General features: G+C 44.7%; 1 protein-coding gene across 1 annotated transcript; it reads right to left on the reverse strand.

The window, feature by feature from the left end:
• Positions 1 to 3,464: 3,464 nt before the first annotated feature.
• LOC113026083 (pleckstrin homology domain-containing family F member 2-like) lies at positions 3,465 to 4,914 on the reverse strand. The gene is made up of 2 exons (XM_026174547.2): positions 4,577 to 4,914; positions 3,465 to 4,345 (listed from the first exon to the last, which is right to left on the reverse strand). Exons 1-2 carry the CDS (start codon positions 4,815 to 4,817, stop codon positions 3,774 to 3,776), a joined length of 813 nt encoding a protein of 270 aa, XP_026030332.1. The 5' UTR covers positions 4,818 to 4,914; the 3' UTR covers positions 3,465 to 3,773.
• Between the last annotated feature and the right edge of the window lie 7,598 nt (positions 4,915 to 12,512).

Here is a 12,512-nt window from a genome sequence, read left to right on the forward strand (position 1 = left end):
TGTGTGAGAACATGTGAACCACTGAAATAACAACGAACAATAAAGAATTCAATAAGAGAATCTTTGTCTGTGCTTTTCTCTCAGGATGGTTAAACGACTCTGAAATACTTGAAGACGTTTGAACTTTACACTTATTCTCGTCCCAATCAGCACATTTACACAAGACTTCCTGTTAGTCAAACTCTCACTGTGCCACAGATTGATCCTACACAAACATCTGCAGACAGATGGCCCAGTGAAGATGGGATTGATTATCCATCCATCCATTCGCTTCCGCTTATCCTTTTCAGGGTCGCGGGGGGCGCTGGAGCCTATCCCAGCTGTCATAGGGCGAGAGGCGGGGTACACCCTGGACAGGTCGCCAGTCTGTCGCAGGGCCAACACACAGGGACAGACAACCATTCACTCGCACATTCACACCTAGTGACAATTTGGATTATCCAATTAACCTATCCCCACAAGCTGCATGTCTTTGGATGGTGGGAGGAAGCCGGAGTACCCGGAGGGAACCCACGCAATGGGATTATTCATTAGAATATTATTTTGTATCTCCAGGTTGATCATTTGACCCTAAACCATGAAAACATCCTTTGGCTTCAATTCAGTTTTATTCATTCAGCGCCGAATCACAACAACAGTCGCCTCAGCGTGCTTCATGTGCTAAGGTAACACCCCGACAATCATACAGGGAAACTCCAACAAGCTTCCGGTTAAAAGATGAGCTTCCCAACATTAGGTATTAGTTATGTGTCCCCCGAGTCAGGGTTTAATGGGGCTTTATAATTACAGTGTACTTATATTTACCTACAAGTATTTACAGTACTTTAAAGATCTGAATCATTTCATGGTAACTTTGTGGAAAAACAACAATATTTCCGCGTCTTACATCATAAGCACGCTGTACTTTTTCACGACAATGGCCGTATTATAAGTTCAACCATGTCGAGCTTCCAGGTAGTTTAGCTGAACGGAGACGCTCTTCCTGAAAGTTTGAACAATGATTATGAAAGAAACAAATGAGACGGTATTTATAGTTTCCTTGTAAGCTGATAAGGGAGAACAGTCCTTATCACATTATGTTGTTCTTTCACATCAACATCAAAAATTAAAGATGCAATAATGAATCAATAAATAAAGATATAAAAATGCAGGATTAATATGGCCCACACCCTGACAGGCACATAGTTACAAAGTAACTTAAGGAGAAATTGTTTCTCTGCAACATCACTTAGAATTACTCAAGCAGTATCTAAAGTTACTTACAACATAATTGTAACTGCAACCGAGCTCCTAATGCTCGTCATGAAAAACCGGTTGAACAACAGTTTTACACAGTGCTGCCCATGCACGCCGCTGGCGTTTGCTTTGTAGAAAACATGTTTGCAGGCACGACCATAATCGAAGGTTTTGTTTATTTCAGTAGATCTCAAAGTCGATGAGATTTCAGGGAAATACCAGGATGTTAAGAGGAACTGCTGGCTCGGTGAAACCACCAAACCAATCGACTGTGAATAACGACAACAACCTTTCACCTACAATACAAACAGCTGACTGCCAAGGGCTCACATTACCTGCAGGACCTTCACTCTTCACTGGTTTTAGAGCTTGTGTTGCTTTTATTTTACCTGCATGGTTTCAAGCAAAGTTAGCATTAAATCTAACAGCTGGCCCCGCCCCTCCCTGAGCCTGGTTCTTCCTGTTAAAAGAGAGTTTTTCCTTCCCACTGTCGCTCATATGATTGTCGGGGTGTTACTCACCGAGCCAGCAGTTCCTCTTAACATCCTGGTATTTCCCTGAAATCTCATCGACTTTGAGATCTACTGAAATAAACAAAACCTTCGATTATGGTCGTGCCTGCAAACATGTTTTCTACAAAGCAAACGCCAGCGGCGTGCATGGGCAGCACTGTGTAAAACTGTTGTTCAACCGGTTTTTCATGACGAGCATTAGGAGCTCGGTTGCAGTTACAATTATGTTGTAAGTAACTTTAGATACTGCTTGAGTAATTCTAAGTGATGTTGCAGAGAAACAATTTCTCCTTAAGTTACTTTGTAACTATGTGCCTGTCAGGGTGTGGGCCATATTAATCCTGCATTTTTATATCTTTATTTATTGATTCATTATTGCATCTTTAATTTTTGATGTTGATGTGAAAGAACAACATAATGTGATAAGGACTGTTCTCCCTTATCAGCTTACAAGGAAACTATAAATACCGTCTCATTTGTTTCTTTCATAATCATTGTTCAAACTTTCAGGAAGAGCGTCTCCGTTCAGCTAAACTACCTGGAAGCTCGACATGGTTGAACTTATAATACGGCCATTGTCGTGAAAAAGTACAGCGTGCTTATGATGTAAGACGCGGAAATATTGTTGTTTTTCCACAAAGTTACCATGAAATGATTCAGATCTTTAAAGTACTGTAAATACTTGTAGGTAAATATAAGTACACTGTAATTATAAAGCCCCATTAAACCCTGACTCGGGGGACACATAACTAATACCTAATGTTGGGAAGCTCATCTTTTAACCGGAAGCTTGTTGGAGTTTCCCTGTATGATTGTCGGGGTGTTACCTTAGCACATGAAGCACGCTGAGGCGACTGTTGTTGTGATTCGGCGCTGAATGAATAAAACTGAATTGAAGCCAAAGGATGTTTTCATGGTTTAGGGTCAAATGATCAACCTGGAGATACAAAATAATATTCTAATGAATAATCCCATTGCGTGGGTTCCCTCCGGGTACTCCGGCTTCCTCCCACCGTCCAAAGACATGCAGCTTGTGGGGATAGGTTAATTGGATAATCCAAATTGTCACTAGGTGTGAATGTGCGAGTGAATGGTTGTCTGTCCCTGTGTGTTGGCCCTGCGACAGACTGGCGACCTGTCCAGGGTGTACCCCGCCTCTCGCCCTATGACAGCTGGGATAGGCTCCACCGCCCCCCGCGACCCTGAAAAGGATAAGCGGAAGCGAATGGATGGATGGATGGATAATCAATCCCATCTTCACTGGGCCATCTGTCTGCAGATGTTTGTGTAGGATCAATCTGTGGCACAGTGAGAGTTTGACTAACAGGAAGTCTTGTGTAAATGTGCTGATTGGGACGAGAATAAGTGTAAAGTTCAAACGTCTTCAAGTATTTCAGAGTCGTTTAACCATCCTGAGAGAAAAGCACAGACAAAGATTCTCTTATTGAATTCTTTATTGTTCGTTGTTATTTCAGTGGTTCACATGTTCTCACACACACACACACACACACACACACACGCACACACACACACACGCACACACACACACACACACGCACACACACACACACACACACACACACACACGCACACACACACACACACACGCACACACACACACACGCACACACACACACACACGCACACACACACACACGCACACACACACACACACACACACACACACACGCACACACACACACACACACGCACACACACACACACACACACACACACACACACGCACACACACACACACGCACACACACACACACACACGCACACACACACACACACACACACACTGGACGGCTGAGGGAAACGCAGCAGGTCAGAGCGACGTCTGAGAGACGAGAACAGCTTCACAGTAGTGTTTGTGCACAAAGAGAAGAGCAGCAGGTGTTTCATGAAACATAAATAACATGGTGTCATAAATAGAGTGCGTGCAGAGCGTGTCACGCGCAGCTGCGCAGCACTGAGTCCACGTGTGACACAAAGGCCCAGAGTCCAGCGCCGAGCGTGGCTCTATGTTTGGGGCCTGATGTGCTCTGGATTGATGTAGGTGTAAGGGGACCAGGAGTCCATCCACCTGCTGGGGTCCTCCTCCTCCAGGCTGTGCTCCGCCTCCTCTTCCTCGCTGTAGCATTCCAGCTCGTCTTCGTCCGACTTCCCGCCGCTGTCCCACCTCTGACGGGTCAGCTCGGGGAGCTCCACCCCCAGACTCAAGTAACACGGTTTACAGACTCTCAGCTGCTTAGTGGAGTCGATGTGTGCGATGACCGCTCGCTTCCTGGAGCACGGGCCGCACACCAGGAAGCCGCATTTTCTGCAGTGGTGTCGGCGGCGGGTCCCGGTGAACTTGCTGGAGCAGCGCATGCAGACGGCGGAGGCCTGGTCTGGGATCCAGGTGTTGGCAAAGTCCAGCCTCCGGTCACCGCCCTGCGTCACTCTGCCCTTGCACTCCTCGATGTGCTCGATCCAGGCTCGCTTCTCCTCGTAGGAGGCGGCAGAAACGTAGAAAGACTTCCTGGGCGTGCGGATCAGCCACTGGTTCTTCATCCTGACGCCGTCCTCCAGGTCCTCCAGCAGGATGTCCTCTGAAGAAGAAGAAGAAGAAGAAGGGCACGTTAGTGCGGGAAACAAAGGTGTGCACGCTTTGAACGAAAAGAAAAGTGTTTACTGCAGCCTGCTGCAGCGGTCAGAGACAGACTGCAGGCGGTGCAGCACCTCCTGCTCCACCTGCAGCATCTACCTGTCTCTGCCCGCCACGCTGTCTGCTTTTCACACAGCTGGATTCAGCGATGTGCAGAGGAGGATCGGTTGCTCACCTAGAGGGGTAACCTTGAGCTTTTTGTGCCAGCGGCCGTTCAGCACGATGCTGCCGTACACCAGCACGTCGTTGAAGAGGAAGAAGGCTTTGGCCTGCCGCTTTTTGCGGCTCTGCTTTACCAGCTTGCCCTCTCCGACCAGAACCCGACCTGACTGAAGCAACAACTTCCCCGCTGGCCCAAAGGAGTTGGCCACAGCCTGGACCCGGTCCCAGTTCTCTTGATCAGACAGTTGATCCATGTCAGCAGTCGCCGTTAAATTCAGCAGTCAGAGCGCTCGTACCGGCAGCTCCACGCCTCTGTAGGTGTGAGCTCGAAGGGCTTCTCGTTTTTCTGATGAGGTCAGGAGCCCAGAGGCTGCTTTTGAATGCTCTGGTGACGTCATGGGGCTTTCCAAAACAAGACTTTTGTAAGAAGCAAAGGGGGCAGAGCTTCACTTGAATTTGGAGAAAGACAAGAATTTGTACAAGAGGAAGTGAGTGTGGCTGATTGCAGATGTGTTTGTAAAAGTGCTGCGATCACTGCAGTAACGTGTAAACACAGTTTAAAGGTTGCAGCTCTGAGGTTTGTCTGTACAAAGTGAGGCCGTGCTGCTGTTGGCACAGTTCACAGCTCAGACCCACAGAGCACATGGAGAGCGCTCTAACACTGTGAACAGACTGAAGCTTCTGTGGGCCGTTTCTCCTCAGCAACGACTCTTTCAATTTTACTACAACCCTCATTCACACACACACACACACACAGTTTCTAATATGCTCGTTAAATATTTGGGGGAAATGTGAGGTGGGTGAAACCTGCGTGCTATCGCTCCGTCAGGTTATTCCCGGAGATTTCTGTGTTTGCTTTTTCACCCACATGATCCAAACAGCTCTCGCGCAGCAATCAAAGCCTGAACTTGTAAGAACGGTTAAACAAAGCGATAACGATGCGGAACAGTGGCGTTTACCAAAACAGCTCCAGGCGGTGTCTGTGGGCTGAAAGGTGCGTAACATCCACTCTGGGGACTTTTCTGAGCCTGGGCACCAGTTTGTGCCAATAACCTACTTTAATGGTTCCAGTCTATCCAGTCTAACCTCCCTGCCTTCCTCAGACGGCTGCCCGGTCCTCTCTGTACGAGTGTAGAACTCGACCTTATAAATGCCCTTGAGGTGTCATTTGGCACAATATTAAACTGAATATAACTGAGCTGAGCAGCTGTTGTCCACAGTTCCCAGCTTCATGGCACAGCTGACATTTATCAGCCGTTTTCAGGAAAATGAAACGTCTCTTAGTTCAGTGGGAAACTCGACCGTCTGAAGAGTGTGGAGCAGGCGAGCCTCAGCACAGCCTGAGTGTGAATGTTTTAATAGCACTGAATTTGATCTATAAGCAGTGAAAATATGCATTTCTGCAACATTTGTGCAATAAAGTTGTAAAACTTTATAACACAGCCTCTGCAGTGAAACTGAATTATAGTGTTTTTTTTATTTCAATGCAAATTATTTAACTACAAATACATAAATGTAGAATTTTTTTTTCTTTATCGCATTTAGATCGGTGAAATAAAACATTTGAATTAAGGAACATCCATCATAAAACATAACGAACGATGTAAAATAATAATGAAAAATATCTAAAAAGTTATAATCCCCATAATACGCCCCAAAAATACAACGTAAGACGGGGAAATATTGATTCTCCATGAAATTAAAAAATAACATTATTTAAACTGACTTACAGACTGCTTCAGTATACTTAATATAAAGATCAGTTTCTATAGTAATCTGATACAGTTCTGTTTAATAAGGAGGCTTTACTGAAACCAAGACGATCCAGCCTCTGACATGTGGTTAATACTACAGTTTGTAAAAATCCAGAAACACTAAAACAGCCGTACACGTAACATGAACTCTGACCTCCTGCAGAGCCACACTTCCACTGATCCTCCCCATGTGAATAGATCAGAATAGATCTCTGTTACAAACTGGTATTCCCCTGAGACTTTGTAGTGAGAAATAAAAATAGTTTGTGGGCTGAGGCTGTGAGCGGTAAAATCGGAGCTGAGGCTGGGATCGAACCGTCAAACCGGTTTGTCTGTTTCTGGAACAGCTGGATGACTAAACGGTGCAAAGCTGGAAGGAACCAGGAGGAAGAATTAGCTGCAGATTTACTCCGACAGTCTAACTGTGCTTTATTGAAACCAATTAAACCTTTCACACCGTTAAACTGGGCCAAACTGGGAGCCAGGGGTGTCAAACATAAGGGGCCTTATGTTTGACACCCCTGCACGTGCTGCACGTGGCCCTCCCTGCTCTGCACAGCTGTACAGATGCAGATGATGATGTTACAAAAAAATAAAAATAATTCCTGCATGTGGGAAACGGACGACATGGCAACACGCCATCAAAGGTAACGGGAGTGGGTTTACTGCCGTGGACTACTTTCAAACAGGAAATGACGGATATTCAACCTCAGCTTTAAAGTTTACATGAATATAGATTTTACAGCAGTTACGCGCGTGCGTGTGTGTGTGTGTGTGTGTGATGGATGCACGTTCACCAGCGAGGCTCCTGCGCAGCACGCTGCTGAGATTTCTGATAAACAAGAAGGAAACGATGACAGCGACAGTTTTACAAACACGTGGTCAGCAGCTCTCACACTCCTTCACTTCTTCTTTCCCAAAGAAGATTTCAACAGAAAGGAAATCAAACGTGTAACTTTGTTCCAGAGAAAATCGAGCTTCTCCTTCAGAGACGCGTGGAAGGGCGTAAAGCGTCGAGGGTCACATGCAGCCCACTGTGATCTGAAGTGAAAGCGGCCTGCTGTCAGTGTGACAGTTTCACCACACGTTTGATTCCTGAGGTGTCAGAATAAGAAAAACAAGTTTCCAACATTTCTACACAGTAAAGAAATCTGTCAGCACGACTGCAGGAAACGTTTACAATGACAGGAAGCTGGCAGCTGATTGGCCGGGCTGTCCTCTAAACATAAAGTTTATTGTTTCATTTACATATGGATGTTTTTCTTTATGTGGATAATTGTGAAAAACAGACATTTCTCATGTGACCTATGTGTGACCTGACGTGCATCTCCTGATAAATCTGTAACTACATGATGGCTCGACGGAGCCGCAACGCTTGACGGGGCGGTTCCTCCTCTGGGTGTAAATAAAACTATATGATCCACAGTCCTGTAATAATAACGGGGCGACCGTGGCTCAAGAGTTGGGCGTTCGTCGTGTAATCGGAAGGTTGACGGTTCGAGTCTCGGTCGTTGTGTCCTTGGGCGAGACACTTCACCCGTTCCCTGCTGGTGGTGGTCAGGGGGCCCGGTGGCGCCAGTGTCCGGCAGCCTCGCCTCTGTCAGGTGGCTGTAGCTACAACGTAGCTGCCATCACCAGTGGATGATTGTGTAAAGCGCTACGCCATTTACCAATCCTGCCCTCAAAGTTCTCGTACTAATGAGGGGGTCATGTATACAGTTGACTCACTGCCGTGTTACTTCAAATTGGATGTGAGCCACTGTTTATTCACCCCCGAATGTCAGTCTGTGTTTTTATTTCTGGGAGAACTTTCTGATTGAAACCGAGGACGTCCTGATGTCTGAGGCCGAGAAGCTGCAGAGAGGCTGACAGTAGGAACAGAGGCTCGGTGAAGTTTTGCAGCTGCACCGAGCGACGTGCAGATCACTCCTGGATGCAGTCGCGCCTTTGAAGCAATCCTGCAGGGATGTTGCGCCAACAGGCTGATGAAGTTTCTGCCTGATTCTTTGGAAAGTGGAGCAATGCCGTGTACGATTTCAACAGGTGGCATTTACAATAACGGCTCTCCAGCTGGTGATTTATTTCAGTGACGTCCTGGTCTCTGACTGAGGCCACAACGTCTCAGAACAAACACTCGGGCTCCGTGAGTCTCTACCGCGGTAAAGTGAGCCGTCATTTGTGAGCCGCGGTCAAGCCAGCCGCGTCTTATCCGCCGCATAAATTTCCTTGCGCTTTTACACCAGTCTTTACGGTAGCGCCTTTTCGCTTTATGTGCCGATTGAAAGCCTATACCCGCGCGCGCACACAAATTACAATGAAACAGCCCAATACAGTCAATACAATTATGGAAATTTCAGAAATTCATTAAAAATCATCCTGAGTAGTTGAGGTCCAACTTTCAACACATCCCTCCTCCGGGACACCTACCGTACCTGTGTGCCAAGTTACATCTCAATCTGCTGCATCAATAATTGTTTAATATTGATGGATCAAAAGTGCTGCTGAGAGAGTCATGACAGGGACTATAAAGAGACAGCATATTTGCTTGTCTTCACTGACTCGCTTTGAAATCCAGATTTTAATTTTGGAATATTAGGTGTACTTGTGGTTCCTATAGAATTTTAATGTTGAACAGGAATCAGAGTCTTCATCTCTCAGACCTCTCTTCTGTGGATGCAGCTCACATCATTCTGTACAATACGATCATTTTTAATTCTACAACTGTTTATAACCTGCATAGTTCACATTTCTGTATAGCTGTATATCTCATATTCTGTATAGTTTTTCATATTTATATCCTGTACATAGCTTGTACTCACTACAGCCTGTACATACTTATAGTTATAGAATATTCACAACTTACTTCATACCGTGTACATTATAACATACCATAATAGACCCATTTCTGTAATATACTTACATACCTATATTATTGCTAATATATATTGTAATACATCTATTACAATATATACTTCTGGATGGATGCAAACTGCATTTCGTTGCCTTGTACCTGTGACATGTGCAATGACAATAAAGTCGAATTCTATTCTATATTAATTCAGAAGACAAACACCCGTCTCTGCTTTTGAGCTTAGCATTAAAACCCTCAGTTTTGACAAATAATACAGTTATAGTGGATCAGGTGACCCTGAATCTTCCCTTTATTTGTGCTGCAATAAGCCTAGGCTCTTGCTGGCTTCCCATCATGTATGAATTTTTTCCTTCTTTGCTCGTTCTGTGTTTATACACCTCTCTGCATTTCATCATTAGTTAGTATGTATCTCTTGCACAGTGTATATGTTGTCCTATGGCTGTCTCTCCTTGAGCCTGTTTCTGCCAGATGTTTCTACCTCTTCAAATGGAGTTTTTCCTTCCCACTCACACTAAATGTTAGCTCATATGGGTACTTAAATTGTTGGGGTTTTCTTTGTATTATTGTTGTGTTTTTACCCAGCAACATAAAGTGTCTTTAGGTGACTGTTGTTGCGATTTGGTGCTGTATAAATAGAATAGAATAGAATAATGTACTTCAGACCGGGAGATTGGCAAAATGTATAAATAGGATGGTGATTAGGGGAATTGGAGACAGCTGTGTAACACAGCAGGGATACATTGGGAATAAGAAGACAGTGGAAGTAAGACTCAACACAAGAGACAAGAGGCCACCAAACTAAAACACAGACTAAGACACACGAGCTTGACACAGACAAAAGCATCAACAGACATGAAGACAAGACTGGCTTTAACACTAGAGTGTTTTCACAAGTCTTCCATCCACTTGTGGAACGCTGAAGAAGAACTACACTTAAAAGCAACATGGGACTGAAAACAAAAGAATACATAATGTAAACATATCATCAAATAATCCAGGACTCACAAGCAATGATATGATGAACAGAACTATAAAGAACAAAGCTGAGAAATGCTTGGTAAACTGACCTAGGACTATGTCATCATGTCATTTTTTAATATCATAGTTAATGTGTCCTGATTTGTAGATAGTGCCATCTTACAAATACCAGGAAATCCAACTGGGTGACAAGCCAGAGTTGTCTGCCCACACACCCACTGACTAGAAAAAGGGTCCAGGACTCTTCAAGCTGGGATACAGGCATCAGAGAAAAAGATGTAAACAGATAGAAAGTCATCAGGAAGGCATAGTCTGTTGTTGCTGCTGCTGTCAGACTTTTTCATTCATCCACTTGTGTCAGACACATACTGAACAGGAATAAACATGACTCACTGCACTCTCACTTTGTATGCCACAATGTTTGCTTAGACACCTGTATGCTTATATTACATTAACGTTAAAACTTGTGTTCCTATGTCTATATATAAGTTTATTTTCATATCTCTATATTAATCTATTTATAGCTCCATTCCCTCACTTCATTTTATACAATTGCTTTGTTCCTGCATGAGAGCTATTTAAAGTGGTTTCACACACAGTGCCTCCAGATGAATACAGAGTTTTGGACAGCAGAGGCTGGAGAGTGGTATTGCTCTCTGTGTGAAAAATAACTACTTATTTGAAATGAAGATGAATGTATGTTGTCAAGGCAAAAAAAAAGGTTTTTCTTTTAAACAGTACATTGCATAATGAGAGTTGGCAGTTCGTCTTGTAATTGGAAGGTTGCCGGTTTGAACCCCGGCTCCCACAGTCTCGGTCGTTGTGTCCTTGGGCAAGACACTTCATCTAAAACCTACTGGTGATGGCCAGAGGGGCTTTTTTTGTTCTTTTCAGTACATTTTACTTCATGTTCATTTTCATTTTTATGATGTTTCTACTTTTACATAATTCCTCCCACATAGCATAATTGGTATGGCCTGGATCTGTCCCACACAATGTGCTGACACATGGCCTGCGTACCGCAAAGAATGATGGCCCTCTGGTGGCCCAGATCTGGTTTACCAGAGGTGGCCCACACATGCGCCAGCACAAGGCCAGTTGCAGACACACTGCTGGCCCTGTGCTGGCCCAGAACAGTTTCAGCTCTGGCCCCAGATGTCAGCCTAATGTGTACCTTAGCCATGTAAGCCATGTAATAACAACATGTGCTGGAACATAATAGTGCAAAAGTAACATGACGAAACTCTGTTCAGACAGTGAATGGACTGATTCTTATACAGCGCTTTTTTACTCACCCATATTACTCAAAGTGCTCTATACAACATGTCACATTCACCCAATCAGGCCAAATGTTGGCATGCCATCACATAAACAGTGCCATCTTACCATGCCAGAAGTCAGCCAGCAGTGCCGGCTTGACACCAGATCCAGGCAAGACCCGTCTGCTATGTGGGATGACTTGTTCTTTTGGCGTTTTAGTTGTGGATTATGTTTGGGCTGTGTCTCTTGCCCTTTCAGTATTGTTTTCTTGTGCTTCTAAGTGTCCCTTTGTTTCTTTTTAGGTTATGTAGTATGGGTTAGAGATATTTTGTATGTTGTTTTTGTTTAATAAATCCGCCTTTTGGATTATTCCCTGATGTGCCTGAGTTCTGTTATTTAGTGTCACTTTGAAAGGACACACATCCAGCATTGACATATAATTGTTCTTTCAATTTTTGATAAAGATTACAGTGAATTGAGATGAAACTTGGCACACAGGTACAGTAGGTGTCCCGGAGGAGGGATGTGTTGAAAGTTGGACCTCAACTACTCAGGATGATTTTTAATGAATTTCTGAAATTTCCATAATTGTATTGACTGTATTGGGCTGTTTCATTTAAATTTGTGTGCGCGCGTGCGACTGTTCGCGCGCGGGTATAGGCTTTCAATCGGGATATAAAGCGAAAAGGCGCTACCGTACAGACTGGTGTAAAAGCGCAAGGAAATTTATGCGGCGGATAAGAGGCGGCTGGCTTGACCGCGGCTCACAAATGACGGCTCACTTTACCGCTGTGAGTCTCTGCAGGTGGACGGACGTCTAAACGCTCCTACTGGTGGAACCGTGCTGCTCTGTCAGTGTCTGATCCTCCCGTTAACTGTAACAGGCTGTGACTCATTCACGGGTGAAGGACGTCCTGCCCTAAACGGAACTATGACAACAAGCCCTTCTATCAAAAACACGTTGAACGTTTTCAGGAGAAAAGTGTTCACATCCTGAAATTTACAGTTTTGTTCTTTGTTCATTCGTTGCGGGTGAGCTCGAGGGCGCCCCCTATGGTGCAACACTCGCCCTGTGTTCCTCCTGT

This window comes from Astatotilapia calliptera, chromosome 1 (genome assembly GCF_964374335.1).
Source record: "Astatotilapia calliptera chromosome 1, fAstCal68.1, whole genome shotgun sequence".
Lineage (NCBI taxonomy): Eukaryota > Metazoa > Chordata > Actinopteri > Cichliformes > Cichlidae > Astatotilapia > Astatotilapia calliptera.